The sequence below is a fragment of the Diospyros lotus genome, chromosome 10 (assembly GCF_014633365.1).
Source record: "Diospyros lotus cultivar Yz01 chromosome 10, ASM1463336v1, whole genome shotgun sequence".
Taxonomy (NCBI): domain Eukaryota; kingdom Viridiplantae; phylum Streptophyta; class Magnoliopsida; order Ericales; family Ebenaceae; genus Diospyros; species Diospyros lotus.
Window position 1 is genome coordinate 32339862 of NC_068347.1, and position 15028 is coordinate 32354889.

At 33.2% G+C, this 15028-nt stretch overlaps 1 protein-coding gene across 4 annotated transcripts in view; it reads left to right on the forward strand.

Moving 5' to 3' along the window:
* Positions 1 to 2086: 2086 nt before the first annotated feature.
* The window catches only part of LOC127811625 (DNA mismatch repair protein MSH1, mitochondrial), a 57793-nt gene continuing 44851 nt past the window's right edge, over positions 2087 to 15028 (forward strand). Inside the window, exons 1-12 of one of the 4 annotated variants that reach the window (XM_052351651.1) lie at positions 2087 to 2221; positions 3117 to 3255; positions 3367 to 3464; positions 5303 to 5378; positions 5532 to 5651; positions 9761 to 9808; positions 10604 to 10668; positions 11667 to 11752; positions 11897 to 12061; positions 14083 to 14192; positions 14292 to 14397; positions 14478 to 14553. In XM_052351651.1, coding sequence (XP_052207611.1) covers positions 3202 to 3255; positions 3367 to 3464; positions 5303 to 5378; positions 5532 to 5651; positions 9761 to 9808; positions 10604 to 10668; positions 11667 to 11752; positions 11897 to 12061; positions 14083 to 14192; positions 14292 to 14397; positions 14478 to 14553 — 1004 coding nt within the window. In that variant the 5' untranslated portion in view covers positions 2087 to 2221; positions 3117 to 3201. Of the gene's footprint in view, positions 2327 to 3116; positions 3256 to 3366; positions 3465 to 5302; positions 5379 to 5531; positions 5652 to 9760; positions 9809 to 10603; positions 10669 to 11666; positions 11753 to 11896; positions 12062 to 14082; positions 14193 to 14291; positions 14398 to 14477; positions 14554 to 15028 lie in introns of all 4 variants that reach the window. The other 3 variants (XM_052351650.1, XM_052351649.1, XM_052351648.1) reach the window with 3 other exon arrangements.

A 15028-nucleotide genomic window follows, 5' to 3' on the forward strand; every position in this document is an offset into this window, starting at 1 on the left:
AATTAGTTGTGAGAGAAGAATGTTGGGGAAGAGCAAGAGGTGAATCATGGGCTTATATAGTGTTGGGGAGGGCAACAACACTTTGAAACTGTTGCTTTTACTCTCTATTTGCTGCATTTGCTTCACTGTGTTTTGTGTATTCTTGCACGCTTAAAAGCTTGTGGTTAATTAATGGTGTTTTTGACCAAATATTTGGGCAGTTCATATACATTTTAGGGTTGATGAAGGTACTCTTAATGGAGTTAAAAGTCATTGTCAAGCGTTTCTTTATTCATAATGGAAATACATATTAAATGATGGAAACTTAAGCTGAGTGAATAGAATACTTTACAAAAATAAGTTGAACTAAATTAATTACAAGTATTATTTTTTTTTTATTTAATTGGTGCAGTTATAGTGTTTTTATCAATATGACCATCATAATGTAGTAGTTAAGACAAAAGGTATTTTTCTTGTTTTTTTTATTACAATACAATTGATTAGAATAAAAAGTTAAAAAAATTTAACACTAATTGCAAACAAGAATGAAAGGAATTGAATTTACATAAATAACCTCATACATTAAAAATCTATTTAATGTTAGACATTTTTTCGATAGAAGTTTCAAGAAAATAAGAGTTAATATAGACTTCGTTTATTTTAACATAAAATGTCTAACATTAAATAAATTTTTATATGAAAATAGCATATACAAAAATTATTTTTAATTTTTCTTCCGTATGTCAAATATATATGTGGACATATATTTTTAAAATATTAACCAAAAATATTTTATGTAATTTTTTTTCATATATAAAAGACCAAATACTATAAGACCTCTCAATATTTTGTATGTAAATGTGTGGTTTTTTGTCAAATTAAATAAGAATTTAATTTTGATCTTAAAATAAAAAAATAACATTTTCATTTATATACTATTATGAATAATTTATATTATTATATTTTAGTGTTATGAAACCTGACAATAAAATGTTTTTCTATTTTTTTATTAAAAAATAAAAATGAATTATGTTAACAAAAATTTAACACAAATATCTAAATAATAATTAATTTATTAAACATACTCAACATAAATTTGTATATATTAATTTAATGTGTATTACATCATATGCACTTAAAATATTTATTCTCAACATACCTGAACAAAATAGAGGCATTTTTAAAATATTACAATTTTTATACCGTGACAATCCATTTTATAATATAAATTTTAGTAGATAGCAAGTTTCATCGCACGCATAAATAAGGAAGAATAAAAATTCAATTTATTCGAACTAATTGATATTGTTGGTTCGGTTCGATTTTTTTCTTATATTGATTTAGTTCGATTTTCAATTCAATTTTTTTGATAAAATAATTGAACTAATTGAACCCATCAAATTTTAAAACGATTTTATTTTAATGTTTATAAAATGATGTCATTTTCTTTGATTTTATGTGCTTTCTATTGACTAGCTCTTCGATTTTCTTTCATTTTGTTAAGTTTTTTCAGTTGAATATGTTTGATTCAGTTTATATGGTGTGTATTCAATTTTTTCGATTATCGATTATTTTAATTTTTCGAGTTAATCGATTGGCTTAGTTAGGTTTTGTTATTCAATTTAATTTTATCGATTAGTAAATTTTAGTTAATTCAATAACTAAATTGACCATTTGTACACTCCTACACATAAATTAACATTGTGTAAGGTAATACACGAGACATTAACAAGTTTCACAAGTAGAATTTTTGTAAAGTAGCACAACACTTTTTGCAAATGGTTTATTCCTTCTAAAAAATGAGCTTTATTAAGTTTTATACAAAATTATTATTTTAATAATGTTAAACAATATAATATTTGTCTCGACGTAAGTAACAAAATAAATATCTAAATTGATATTATTGTACTAATCCTATATTTAGTGTAAATTATTAAAGTATTTTATTATTACTCTCAACATTTGTATTTAAAAATAATAAAAGTATTATTTAAACATTCGAGTCTCACACTATTATTATATGAATATATTATATTATATATCATGTCAATTATTAATTTAAAGTGTTGAATTAATAGCATTTCTATTAAAAAAAAAAGAAAACAAGAGAAAATAGCGGCGGGCAATAGAGCTGGATAGTCACTTAAAAATGGCGGTCTCGCCGTGAACTCTTCTCTATTGCTGTCGGGCAGCGAACTCTTCTTCCTCACTCCCCCCCTAATCTCTGTCTCTCCATGTACTGGTTAGCATCCAAGACCCTTGTCTCGGTCCCTCGATGGCGCTCTCTCTCTCTTCTCCTTCGTTACCCCCGTTATCGGGGTGCATTTGCTTCCTCTCTTCCTCCAATGTAGTCTCTCTCTCTCTCTCTCTTTCTCTTTCTCTCTCTCTCTCTCTCTCTCTCACACACACACACAGAACGCATAATATGTTAGTTGCTATGTACTCGTTAGTGTACGGGTTTGAAATACAGGGAAACTCAGTGCGTTCAATTTGGGTTTTCTGCGAAACTGGGTCTTTTATTTGAATGGGATTGCTGTTTAGCGAACTGGGTATTACTGGTTAATGTAGTTGTCTGCAATTTTATTGCTTTTTAATATGTATTGTGCCGTTTGGTTGAATGGGATGGGTTTTATCTTCTGCAAATTTAGGTATTTTATTTGGCCTCCAGTGAACTTGGTATTGCTTCTTAATCTTTTTGATTGAAAAGACTTACTTTTTGACATTGACTCATGCCATATAAGTTTGAGGTTTTTACTTCTGAGGTTTGTTGTTTTATTTTTTACATGCTTATGGTTCAAAGGAAATCTGACTTTGATGCTTAAAAACTCAAACTCTCTATATTGGCTGTTACAAGCACCAGAAGATTATCCAATTTTCTGGATTTGCTATTCCTCTCTGGTTATTCAATGGGAGCAAGAATGTTTAAATGCTTAAATGTGCTGCATCCTCTTGGAAATGAAGAAAACACTGCATTTCCTAGTACTTTAAAGGTCTCATTCTCCAGAGAATATTAAGGGCCGGATTTGGGTTTAAATATTTTTCTTATTCATGTTTTCCTTAATTTCTCTTATCTGGTTTCTTGCTACTTGGCAAACTTGGGATCAAATTATAATTTTTTTTTGTTTATTACTGCATAGAAGCAAACACTGTGTACAAATCCATTGCTGCAAAGAGCGAAAGGGTTTGAAAGGGAATACAAAAGCAACCAAGAAACTTAAAGAAATGAACAATGCCCTTGATGATAAGGATCAAACTCACATTTTATGGTGGAAGGAGGTATTTTACATGACCAGATCTTGTTGAATGTTTCGTGAGACCCTTAAATGGACTTAAGTTATTTTTTCGGATGCACACACCCATTGACTTTTTTCTTCTTTCTTGCTGCAGAGAATGCAGTTATGCAGAAAGCCTTCTACTGTCCAACTAATCAAACGGCTCATATTTTCCAATTTACTAGGTCTGGATGTTAACTTGAAAAGTGGAAGGTGAGTTCTCAAGGATGTTGAGGTTGGCTTCAAATTCTCACATGAAAGCCTTACGTGAGATTTGTTATATATGTACACTCATTCATCATCGTACTTAAAAAGTTAATGGCATACTTAGACACTTGGAGAAAAGTGAGTATCATTTGGACACTATGAAACACATAGCAAGTTTGAAAAAGAACAGACCAGGGATCCAATGCCAATGCTAAAATGGCACAACATGGATTATACCCATGGAAGGAAGAAGGTTTTGTGTTCACGGCTACTGCACTTGGTAATCTTCAAGTAATAATAGCCAAGGCTGAAGTAAGAGAGAACGTTAAGGTGCTTTAAACCAAAATGGACTATAAAGCCACTTCTTAAAGTGAAATGTGCAATGTAACTGTTGAAAGTGTCATCATTGCTTTGTCAAGTAATGCATCAATTTACCTACTCAAAGTTCCTATGACCTTGATGACATCAAAGTAATACATCAAGGTCTTCTATATACAGTTATGTCAATTGTATATCATAAAAGCTTCAGCCCTGTATACGTTTTGATGTAGGCATGCTTTTCACCTTATACTTTTTCTCTTAGCTTTCTGCTAGTTGTTAAGCTTCACATTACATGGTGTATACTCATAATTATCCATCAGAGTTACTTGAAACTATCATCTTTTCTTTATTGCCTAATGCATAAATGTGCTCTGTTAAGTTCAGATGGTTTACTTTGTCAATAAGTATTTATTTTTGAAATAAGCTGAATCTTAGAAAAGCTTACTTAATCTCTTATAGAATTCGAGTATGGGATATGCATACATGAGAAATCACCTAAACTATCTCCTAAAAATCAGGAACAAATTTGAATTAGACTTAGAAGATAAAATAAATCAACTGATATTTAAATTTCTGGAATTATCTTTTTCTTTTCAGCAAGCTGCCTCATCCCTTTAATCTCAGAAACTTCTCTTATCTCCTGACAACTACCTTATCCACTAATATTGGGCATTCCTTCCATCTGTTCCAATAATTTTAAAAGAAATGTGTGTATTTTTGTTAAGGTCAATGTTCTGAAAACCAGACCTGTTAGGGAATGAATCAAGCGATAGAGAAAACTTGGAACAAAAATCACACGCATAAAAGATCGAATTTATATGGTTAGGCAAAGAATGCATACGTCCACGGCCACACTAGGTGTTTTTCTCACTATTTTGAGAATGTTACAATTACAAGAATTGTACCCATGTACTGGCTGTAGGTGTCATAAATCGAATCAGCCTCCACATCTCCAACAAGACTTGGGTATTGAACTTGGAAAGAGGAAGGGAAATTATAAAGGGTTAATTGTCTAATTGGGTCTGAAACAGGTTTCAAAATAATTTATGGAAGAAAAAATTATTTAATATCTGGATCTAAAAAATAAAAAAGAAAGAAAGAAATGATAACCCAGTTGGATTGGCTGGTTCAAAAGGAGGTTCAACCAGTTTGATTGGCTGGTTTTTTTGTGCCACTTGGACCGGTCTTGCGGCCAGTTTCTGGTTAACCTGGTTGATTGGCCAATTTGGTCTGGTTTTTATAAGAATGGTTAAGATGATATGGACGTCTCTAAAATTGGTGGAAAACATGTTGTGTCTTCAATGAGGGGGTGCTTCTTTGCTATGATCCTTTTGATTTGTGTTCCACTTGTTTTAAGAAAATGTTTATTTCCTTGAGGGTTGAAAGGATGGTTTATGATATTAGATTATAATAGGGATAATTTATTTGATTTTGTTTGAGAAAAAAATTCTTACTCTGATTACTTTTATTTAAAATCAAACTTACACATATTTAACCTTTTTTTTTTTTTTTTGATGATGTAGTTTAAAAGAAGGATCACTTAATTGGGAGATTCTGCAGTTCAAGTCAAGATTTCCGCGCGAAGTTTTGCTCTGTAGAGTATGTTATTGTCATTTCAATTAGCTTGTCTCCTTGCCTTGCATCTTTTTTTTTTTTAAAGTTCTTGTGCCTTTGGTTCTCTTAAAATGTAAGTTCTGTTCTGTCTAAGGTTTATCAACGGGTAGGTTAATAAGTTATATTTTTCCTTCCCAGGTTGGGGATTTTTATGAAGCTATAGGGATTGATGCTTGCATTCTAGTGGAGTATGCTGGTTTGAATCCTTTTGGTGGGATGCGTTCAGACAGTATTCCAAGAGCTGGTTGTCCTGTTATGGTATTGGTTGAGTGCCTTTAGTTTAGTTTCCGTTTGCATTTATTTATTTATTTATTTTTGATTGGAGCCTATAGTTGAAGAAGACTAAAAGCCTTTTAGTAAAATTTTTAATTGTGTTTGTGTATCAGCTTGCATTATTGAATTATGTTTATGTGATTGAGAATTTTCATGGCCACATCTGCTGGATTAGAAATTATTTTATGCTTACTAGTTTCCTGAAGAGAATGGGGTGGAAGGAGGTAACATGAGGTGTTGTCAATGTGGATCAACAACAAACCCCTTGGAATAATGTGTCCATGGAGATATTCTTCTTCTTTAATTTTTTTTGTAGATTTCATAAGCGATTTATTTTTATGGGCAACTTGTATAATGCACACGAACTATTTTCTTTTAATTTTTTTTTGCATGTAGTTTTTGTTAGCCTATGCTTGCATAGGACTCAATCATGCATAATTGCCCAAAAGCTGTCATAAAGTCCCTGTTGGCAGAAACCAATGTACATGCATAGTCCTTGTGCGACAGTGCTGCTTGAAAAATATCATGCCCTTAGAAGCTTGAAAAATGATCAGAAATTTTAACAAGATCTATAATTCTTGTAAATCAAAGATTTAATCCCTTCCCCGCACCACATATTGTTGTCCCCTTGTCTTTCCTATCCTTTCACGAGTCAAGGACTTGGTAGCTACAGTCCTGTTTACAACTGATGGAATGGTAAATTATGGCCTTCATGGTTAGATTTTATCCAACTAAGTTGGAGATTCAGGTGAGACACCAAAACCAGCATAGTTGTTAAGGCAGTGAGGCCCAGCTGAGGGCGTCTGTGCATGGCTAAGGTGAGGTGTGCTCCATAAGGCACCTGAATGCAAGATGCCTAGGCGCTAAGTTGCAAGATGCCTGCCTCTTGTGCCCATAGCATTACATATGTATTTTATTTTTGAAAATTTATCAGTGAAGAATCTGTTTTGTTTTTTTCGGTCAATATGAAAGCATAAATAGATAGATTGCCAGAGAGAGGTCGCTCAGCTGGTGGTGGTCAGAGGTCAGCTGGACAAACCATGCTCCATCACGCGCCTGCAGCCTGCTGGCACTTGAACTGGATGAACCACCTCCTGTGACCAGTTTTTGATTCTTGCAGATCTGTTTGTTTTTCAATGCATTTTCAGTGGGCTGTTTGTGTTGTTCCTTGGTTTTTTGTGTTGTTTTTTCTTCTGTTATTTTTGTATTTTTTTCCTTATTTTCTGTTTTTGTGCTTTTTTCTTTTGTTATTCTGATCAATAATGTCTTTTCTGTTTTTTTTTGTGTTTTCTTGTTCCTATATTTTTCTTTTGTATTTTTCTTTCTTTAAACTTTTTATTCTTCTCTTTTTTGGGATGAACATTTTTAAATTCTATAAACTTCTTTCATTGACTATTTGTTGTAATTCCTTTTTTGACCTCTGACTACTTGTTTCTTTTTTTTTGTTTTGTTTTATGTAACTATGGTTGTTTTTCTGTTTCAAAAGTTTGATTTCTTTCCCTTCTAGTCTTTATCATTTCTTTTTTTATGTAACTAATTTATTTATTTTTATAATGTTATAATTAGTGGTTGAAATAATATTAGTTGTTGTCCACTGTTGATTATTTGTTATTTATAATTTAACTTGTTTTTATGGAACAATCAAGCAATTTTATGTTTTTCTTTCTTCTAATTTTTTTAATTTATGCTTATGTTTTAGACTTCTAGTACTTTCTTAAAATAATATTAGTTGTTATTAACTTATTATAGTGGTTAAAATGATATTAGTTGTTATTTTATAATATAGTGTTGGCTATTTGTTATTTATAACTTATGAGTTTGCATTTTTGCATTTACCTCTTTGTGGGTATATATAGAAAATAATGTTGTGTAAGTATTTTTATACAAATTTTGAATAAATGTGCACCTCGCACCTTAGGCTCCAAGCACCTTTGCACCTTTTACAACGCTGAATTCCAAAACACATTTTGGTTGCACAGAATCACAGAAAGGTTTCATAAACAAGTCATAGAGAGGAATTAAACTTTCAAGAATCCCTGAATAGAAGCCAATGTCACAGATATCCATTTAGCAATAAATGGAATCTTATCCAAGATAAGTGTCTTTGGAACCTTTTGGTGGATAGAATAGGTACAGGTGCCTAAGTGCGAGCACACACACACACATACTTTTATATATATATATGGTGTCAGTAAATCACATGGTCTGGATGATCTTGGAGGAACATTGTAGAAGAGCATTCCAAGAAATTGGGCGTCCTTTCTGTAGATACAGAATTAATTTCTTGTCCATTTATGTAGTTGGATTTTGAAGGGGAGGGGGGGGGGGGGATAAGGTGAACGGTGCTAAGTCTTGGATTTAACTGACAATTTGTTGTAATGAGTACATAAACCAATAAGTGTACTTTTGTTGTATAATTAGTTTAATTGCTACAAGGACTCCATGACATTTTTATTTGGCATGCTCACATCATCCATTTCTTGGACTGGTAAGTCTGAATGGCCTTATGTGGGGTTCCCTTTTTGTTCGCTTTGTTATATGGTGCTCCTTGCTTCTGAGGGAGTTGGTTCCCTTTGAAGGCAATTTGCAGATAGAGGAATTCTCCAGGGTGCCTTCCTTTGGATGGACAACACTGGGCGAATACATTGGTTTATTTGCATGAGAGATCTTAGATTGTGGCTGATTGGTAGGTATGAGCTGTGAATCATGTTTCTTTATTATCTTGTGGTGACTGAGATCTTTGAGCAATTTTCTTGTAACCAGTGAGTCATGCGAGCTTTGTTAGAGTTTTTGTTTGCTTGCATCCAGGAAGAGGCCTGCTTGGCTTGCTGCTCCTTTTTGTGCATTTGTGCCTGTGGTTCAATCGAGCATTTAGTTGTGTTGACTGTCCAGTGTCCTATTCTTTGTTTGGAACCATTATTTGGTCCCTATTTTTATGGCTGCATGGGGATTTTACTTCCAGTTCATTTTCGTTTGCCCATTTATCTTGCAAATATATAGGCTTTTGTTTGTTTTTTAATTATATTTTTATTTTCCCTTTCTTAGCTGACCCAACACTCTGGGACTGACGCTTGATGTGTTGTTTATTTTTTCTGTTTTTCCGTTTTTGTTTCCTTGTCTTCTTTTGTACAGGGTATCCTTTATTATCTTTGTACCTATCAAAATACAAACAAACATGGGCTGCATCTTCTTGCTGATCTTTTAATACAATTCTCTTAGTAACTTTTATCCAAAAGATAAAAGTCCTTTTGTTCTTTTCTTTGGCAACACTTGCTAATACTTTTCTAAGTTTCTTCTTTTTCTAGTTGATTTGTCACCGCCAAGGATCACAGTTGATTTGGCAGACATTAATCATTTTTGGTTATTATTAACTTTCCTCCTCATGTGCTGATGTTTTAATTTGTTCTATCTTTTGAGCTAAGCCATTTCTTGCAAATAAAAAAGTTAGATTTCTGAGAATTTATACCCTCTATGAACATGGGTGCTTGTTTATAATGCCCTACTTCTATTCTATCTTTAGGGAAAACATTCTCTTTGAATGTAAACTTGTAAGTTGTGAAACTAGCCTCAATAACCTGGAACGCCTTAATCCCAGTTTGTCTCTGCTGTGATATGTATAAAAAATATATTTATAATAATAGAATCCATGCAAAAATATTGTGTTATATGGACTCTTCTAAATTTATAAGTAATCATGTTGGACATTTGGTAGTTAGGATGCATCTATCATATCTAATTGGACATGCACTCAGCAAATATGTAAATGTTGGAAAATATTGTGCAAAACTATGCATGATTTTCTCTTTCTATGCATAAAGTAACTCTATGCCCGCTTGTAAACACAATTTTTAAAATAAATAAATAGTAAGAATTCTAAAAAAAGTATTGAATTTTCTTCTGCCTTGTGCTGGGAAATTAGATGAATTCATTGTTCAGACACAACTCTGCACCTGACATTGGTATGGGAGTCTGAGTGTCATGGAAAAAATGTTCATATGGTATATTTCTTTTGCCTACATAATCATGCATTTGTCTTCCTGGCTTCTCTTGATTGATAATATATGCTTTATTGTTTTTTTAAACTTCTTGTGCAGAATCTTCGACAGACTTTGGATGATCTCACACGTAATGGATATTCAGTTGTGAGTATTATAATTCTCTTATGATTGGATGCTTGGTTTGGTTAATTGCTGGAGTACAAGTACATTCAAAACTGAAAAACATACTTTATTTTGCAAATATGCAATTAACAGATTTTAAATTCTTTTTTACCTTTGGCTATTTCATTGATTGATTAACTTCTGAGTGTTTTGTTGATTACTAATAATAACTTGAAGAATATTTTGTAGTGTCTGAATTTGAAATGATAATATTTCCTACTAATACTGGATTAGTTTGGATGAAGCTACTCCTATGAGAAAAAGTGGGGAATGTAGAACATTACATGGAAGTAGTTATAATTGAGCTTTATTGGAAAAATAGTTTGCTTCTATAAATTCTTTTATAGCTAGGGTTCAGGGTTGAGGATTTGACCCGAGTCCTCAAATGCTCTCCTGGCCTGTACTCAGGTAGTGGTTTTGGGTTGGCTTTGATTTCATGATTTCTAAATATTTACACTCTGGCCTTCAATTGCGAGAAATAAATCACATATCCCTAACTTAGCTCACTCTTTCCTTACGAGTTCCCATAGGGGAGTGAGTAAGTGAAACACTCATTGTAAGTGTAAACTCAATTTGGTAGGATTCACTGCCTAAACTCTCTCGCCATTCTATTTAATTCATACAGTTGTGTTCTGTTTTCATGTTAAGATTATAATTGCCTGAGGACTGCAGTGAATACCATTCCATGACAATTTATGATTTTCTCTAGAATGTTAACTGGTATATCTCTGCTTAGTTTGACTAATTTGATGAATTGGTTGAGAATGGTCTCTGCAGTGTGTAGTGGAGGAAGTCCAAGGTCCAACCCAAGCTCGTTCTCGTAAAGGGCGTTTTATATCTGGGTAATGACATGCTGATGTCTTGATTATTTAATCTGCTTGAGCTCTTCTGTAGACAGTTCTTATAAGTTGTTGGAACACTGGAAAACAAAGTAAAAGCTAGCTCTTGTATCATTATGAAGTGAAGAAGTTTGAACTTTTAAACTTCTCACTGTATTATATGGATTGGACACAACTTGTACTTCAAATGACTTTATCCTGGCATTTGTAGAAGTTATGAGAAACAGAGATCTGCTATAAAAAAGCTAATGCATGCTGCATGCAATTTAAATGAGATCATTGTAGAATTTAGTCTGTACTTTTATAAGAAATAATGTTTCTGAGAACTTTTTATTTACATGCTTAATAATCTCATTAACCTAGCTAGGTGATGTTATGAGGATTTCAGTCTTCCTGTTGAGTGTAGGATTCAGAAATTGTATGTCACTTTTTTCAACAATATCAAATCTCTCTAAAACAGCCGCAGGTAGAATTGTTTTAAATGAAATCACCATAGTTAAGAAATAGCAACTTTGTCATCCATTATTTTAATGTAATGTAATGGTAATTACCATTTGTTTGTTTAGAAGAATGGCTTAAATATTTTATACACTTGAGAAGTCCGTCATAACTATATGACATCTGTTACATGACTTTCTTATGTTAACCAGAGATTTTCTGTTTTGAGTAACCAAGAATTGGTGTGAATTATTTTTTGAAGTGTAAAGAATCAGTATTTCAGTACAATAATTTGTAGTTGAATGCTGACATTTATAATTAAAATGTAATGCTCATGTTGTCTAAACATGGACAAGAACTTTATCCCTATTACTCAATTTCATTTTTACAGCTGGGGCACTGTAACTGAATAATACATGTATATTGAATTATTGATAAGACTTCATTTGATAAGTGTTTTCTTTTTTTTTTTTATCAGAAAAAAAGAATAAGATTTTTCCTTTTCTTTTCCCCTTCAGGAATTAGCATGCACAACTTGGTCTAACTCGTCTTTAAGAATACAGGCATGCACATCCAGGTAGTCCTTATGTATTTGGGCTTGTTGGCATTGATCATGATCTTGACTTTCCAGAGCCAATGCCTGTAGTTGGTATGAACAAGTTGCATCCTTTTCCGCAAAATTCTTTTGTTAAATTTTCTGCCCTTTTAATTTTGCATTCGTAGTTATATTTGACTTTTCTTGCTTGTTTATTATTATCTCAAGGTCTATATTAATAATCTTATGTCTTTGTAGGAATATCTCACTCTGCCAAGGGGTATTACATAATCTCAGTTCTAGAGACTATGAAGACCTATTCTGCAGAGGATGGTCTGACTGAAGAAGCATTAGTTACCAAACTTCGAACTTGTCACTGCCATCATTTGTTTCTGCATGCTTCATTGAAACACAACTTGTCAGGTTTGCAAATTGTGTTATGAGGGCATTTGTTTTCTCTATACTAAGCTATCGATGAATTTGTAGTGAGAAAGTGCATTTAATTTAAAATACAATTCAATCTTCTATTGCAAAATTTAGCACATGAGCAATCCTGTTTGATTGATGTTCCTAAATTTTGGCTTAAGTAATGTACTTTGTGCACTGAGATCTACAATGTTGCCTTATGAATTTAGTACTCTCTCAGGCCTCATTGCTGATGAAGTTAAAGCTAGTTTCTTTAAGCTCTCATGAAACCATGTACATATTTTGCGTCATTTCATATGAGTACCCTGGATCACCTAGCAGGTACTATCTAATTATGGATAGTCAGCTAAACTAGATGGCCTTGGTTAACTGCTGGAAGAATGTGCCAACTGGAAGTCCGCTTTGTGTACCTGCATTATGTTAGAAATAACAATTTGGCTCAAAAACTGGTCCCTGACACAGCCAACCCCTATTAGGTAGGGGTTGGAATGCATATTAATCAGGTTGTGATGCAGTTTGTGGGTGTACAACTACTGTACAAATACAATCTTAAGCGGGTTTAGGAATATCTAGGGTATAGATCACAAAATATGAACCAAAGTTGGTTAATAAAATATGATACCTTAAGTACCCCTATTATATAATGGCATTACAAAATACCCTTATTATGAGGGAAATATTAGAGTTCTGTTTCCGTAGTTTTTCAAGAAGCTCTCTACTTCAAAATTGGATTTAATGTTAGTTTTATGTAGGATTAACTTGTCCAAACTTAGGTGGAGTGGAGGATGTAATGAAGATCATCAATTTATGAAACATTCTGGGATGGAGGGATTAACCAATTGTGAGTTTGAGATGGGTATGGAAAGGGTTTTTCCTTATAGGGGATGGGGGGTTGAGCTAAACTTTGACTTGCCCCATTATCATCCTAGCTTGTATGTACGGTATCTGACTTATTGCAGTCGCTCCACTTTTAGTTTATTCATTAAAGGAAGTCCTGATGCTTCACAGTTCACACCAATTGGATGATATCCCTGAATTTATGATGCAACATGTTGGGTCCTTTGAACTGGCAAATTTCATTATGATTCCAGGTGTTTTCATCTTTGTTTATGCCCACATGTTATTGCTAGTTCAAAAGCATGCAACTTCTAATAGATGCCCATATGAATACAGCAATGTGAGGTGATTTCTTCCAAATGTCTACCAGCAGCTTTGATCCTCATCAAATGCAAAAACCAGTAACTTACTTTTTATCAGTTAACAAGGTTGTGAGCCCCTGACAAAAAGAATATGTTTAAGCTTTTCTCTCTTTGATTCTTAATATGTATGTTGATTGGGTGTGAAGGCAACATTTTTTCTTGATAATGCACATAGCATGAATATGATTAGCTGGTCACGCAAGGCAGTTTCACTGACAGTATCAATTTTCATGCTTCTGCATTGTTTTGTTCTTCAAACAATATTTTGTCTCTCCCTGTGCAGTTGTTTTCACGAACATGCTAAGTGAAGCATAATTACCATTATTGCCATGGAAATAAATGACTATTTATGTATAAACTTTGAGTCTTTGCAAAACCATGGAAAGGTCCTGCTAGCATTATTTTTAATGTTTCTGGAACACTAGAATCCAACCAAGGTTTGCAGAATGGTTCGAGAAAACAACTTTTTTAATGTTTTGCAATTAGCGCCCTTCTTTTTTATTTTTTTTCTCATATTATTTCCTCTCTTTTAGCAATGCAATTGAATTTTCTTGGGATTCTTTTCTTTTTTTTCCCCTCATTGTTTACTTGTCCAATTTAAAGTATGGTTTTGATCCAATCAGACTCTTGAACTGTGGTTTCTCCACAGTTCAAGATTTCATTGACTTTGCTGCTATCATCTTTTAGTCAATATATATGGTTATTGTAAAATGGAATTGGAGATTCATGTTTCTTCAGAGGTGGATGCAGGTGTTCTGTTTTTCCTCTTGTTATAAGCAGTTTGTTTGCACCTTCAGTATATTATTAGTTTGTTTGCAGGGACTTGTCACTGGGGGGAGTTTGGTAAGGGAGGATTATTGTGGGGAGAGTGTAGTGCCAGGCACTTTGAATGGTTTGAAGGCAATCCTGTCAACGAGCTGTTGTCAAAGGTTCACCTTGCAACCATGATCTTCTGCCTGGCCTTGACCACTAACTGCTCTTGTTGCTACTATTATGTTTGGCATTGTTAATTTGTTTTATACTTTCAGGTAAAGGAGTTGTATGGTCTTGCGGATGAAGTCACATTTAGGAATGTAACTGTTGCATCGGAAGACAGGCCCTGTCCTTTACACTTAGGAACAGCCACGCAAATTGGTAAGCTACACAATTAGTCATTTCGTCTTTCCAGGTGTGGTTTCTTGTTCTGAGTGGCACCTGATTGTTACTTAATTCAGGTGCTATAAAAACAGAGGGAATTCCTTCTTTGTTGAAGGTGTTGCTTCCATCCAATTGCACTGGTCTTCCCGTTCTGTAAGTATTCCTACATTATCTTCTCTTTCCCTATTTCTTGCATAACCAAAGTAACATTTTTAATTTTCTATCTGCTGATTTTTCTTCTAAAATTTTATTCAGTTTGTATAGTTTGGTCATTAGCTAGGAGCAAATAGAAAGCAGAATTTTAGTGAGGAGGGAGTGGTTATTTATTGATGTTATTCATTATTCTGTTGCATTTGGAATTAATAACAGCATGATTTTTAGTGTCTTTAGTGTAAAGATATTTCCTGTGTGACATGCAGTTTCTTCCAGTTTATTTGGTTCAGAGTTTCAAGGACATTAGAAGTGATACTAGCGATATGGTATGGGAGAACTATGTTTTAGCATGTATTTGAAACAAACTTTTAAGGACACAGGATCTGTCATCTTTGCTCTTTCCAGGTGCTAGAATTAAATAGTCAGCCAGCAGAAGATTACCACAAAATTAGAACAAAGATGGTCTTTAAGTGAG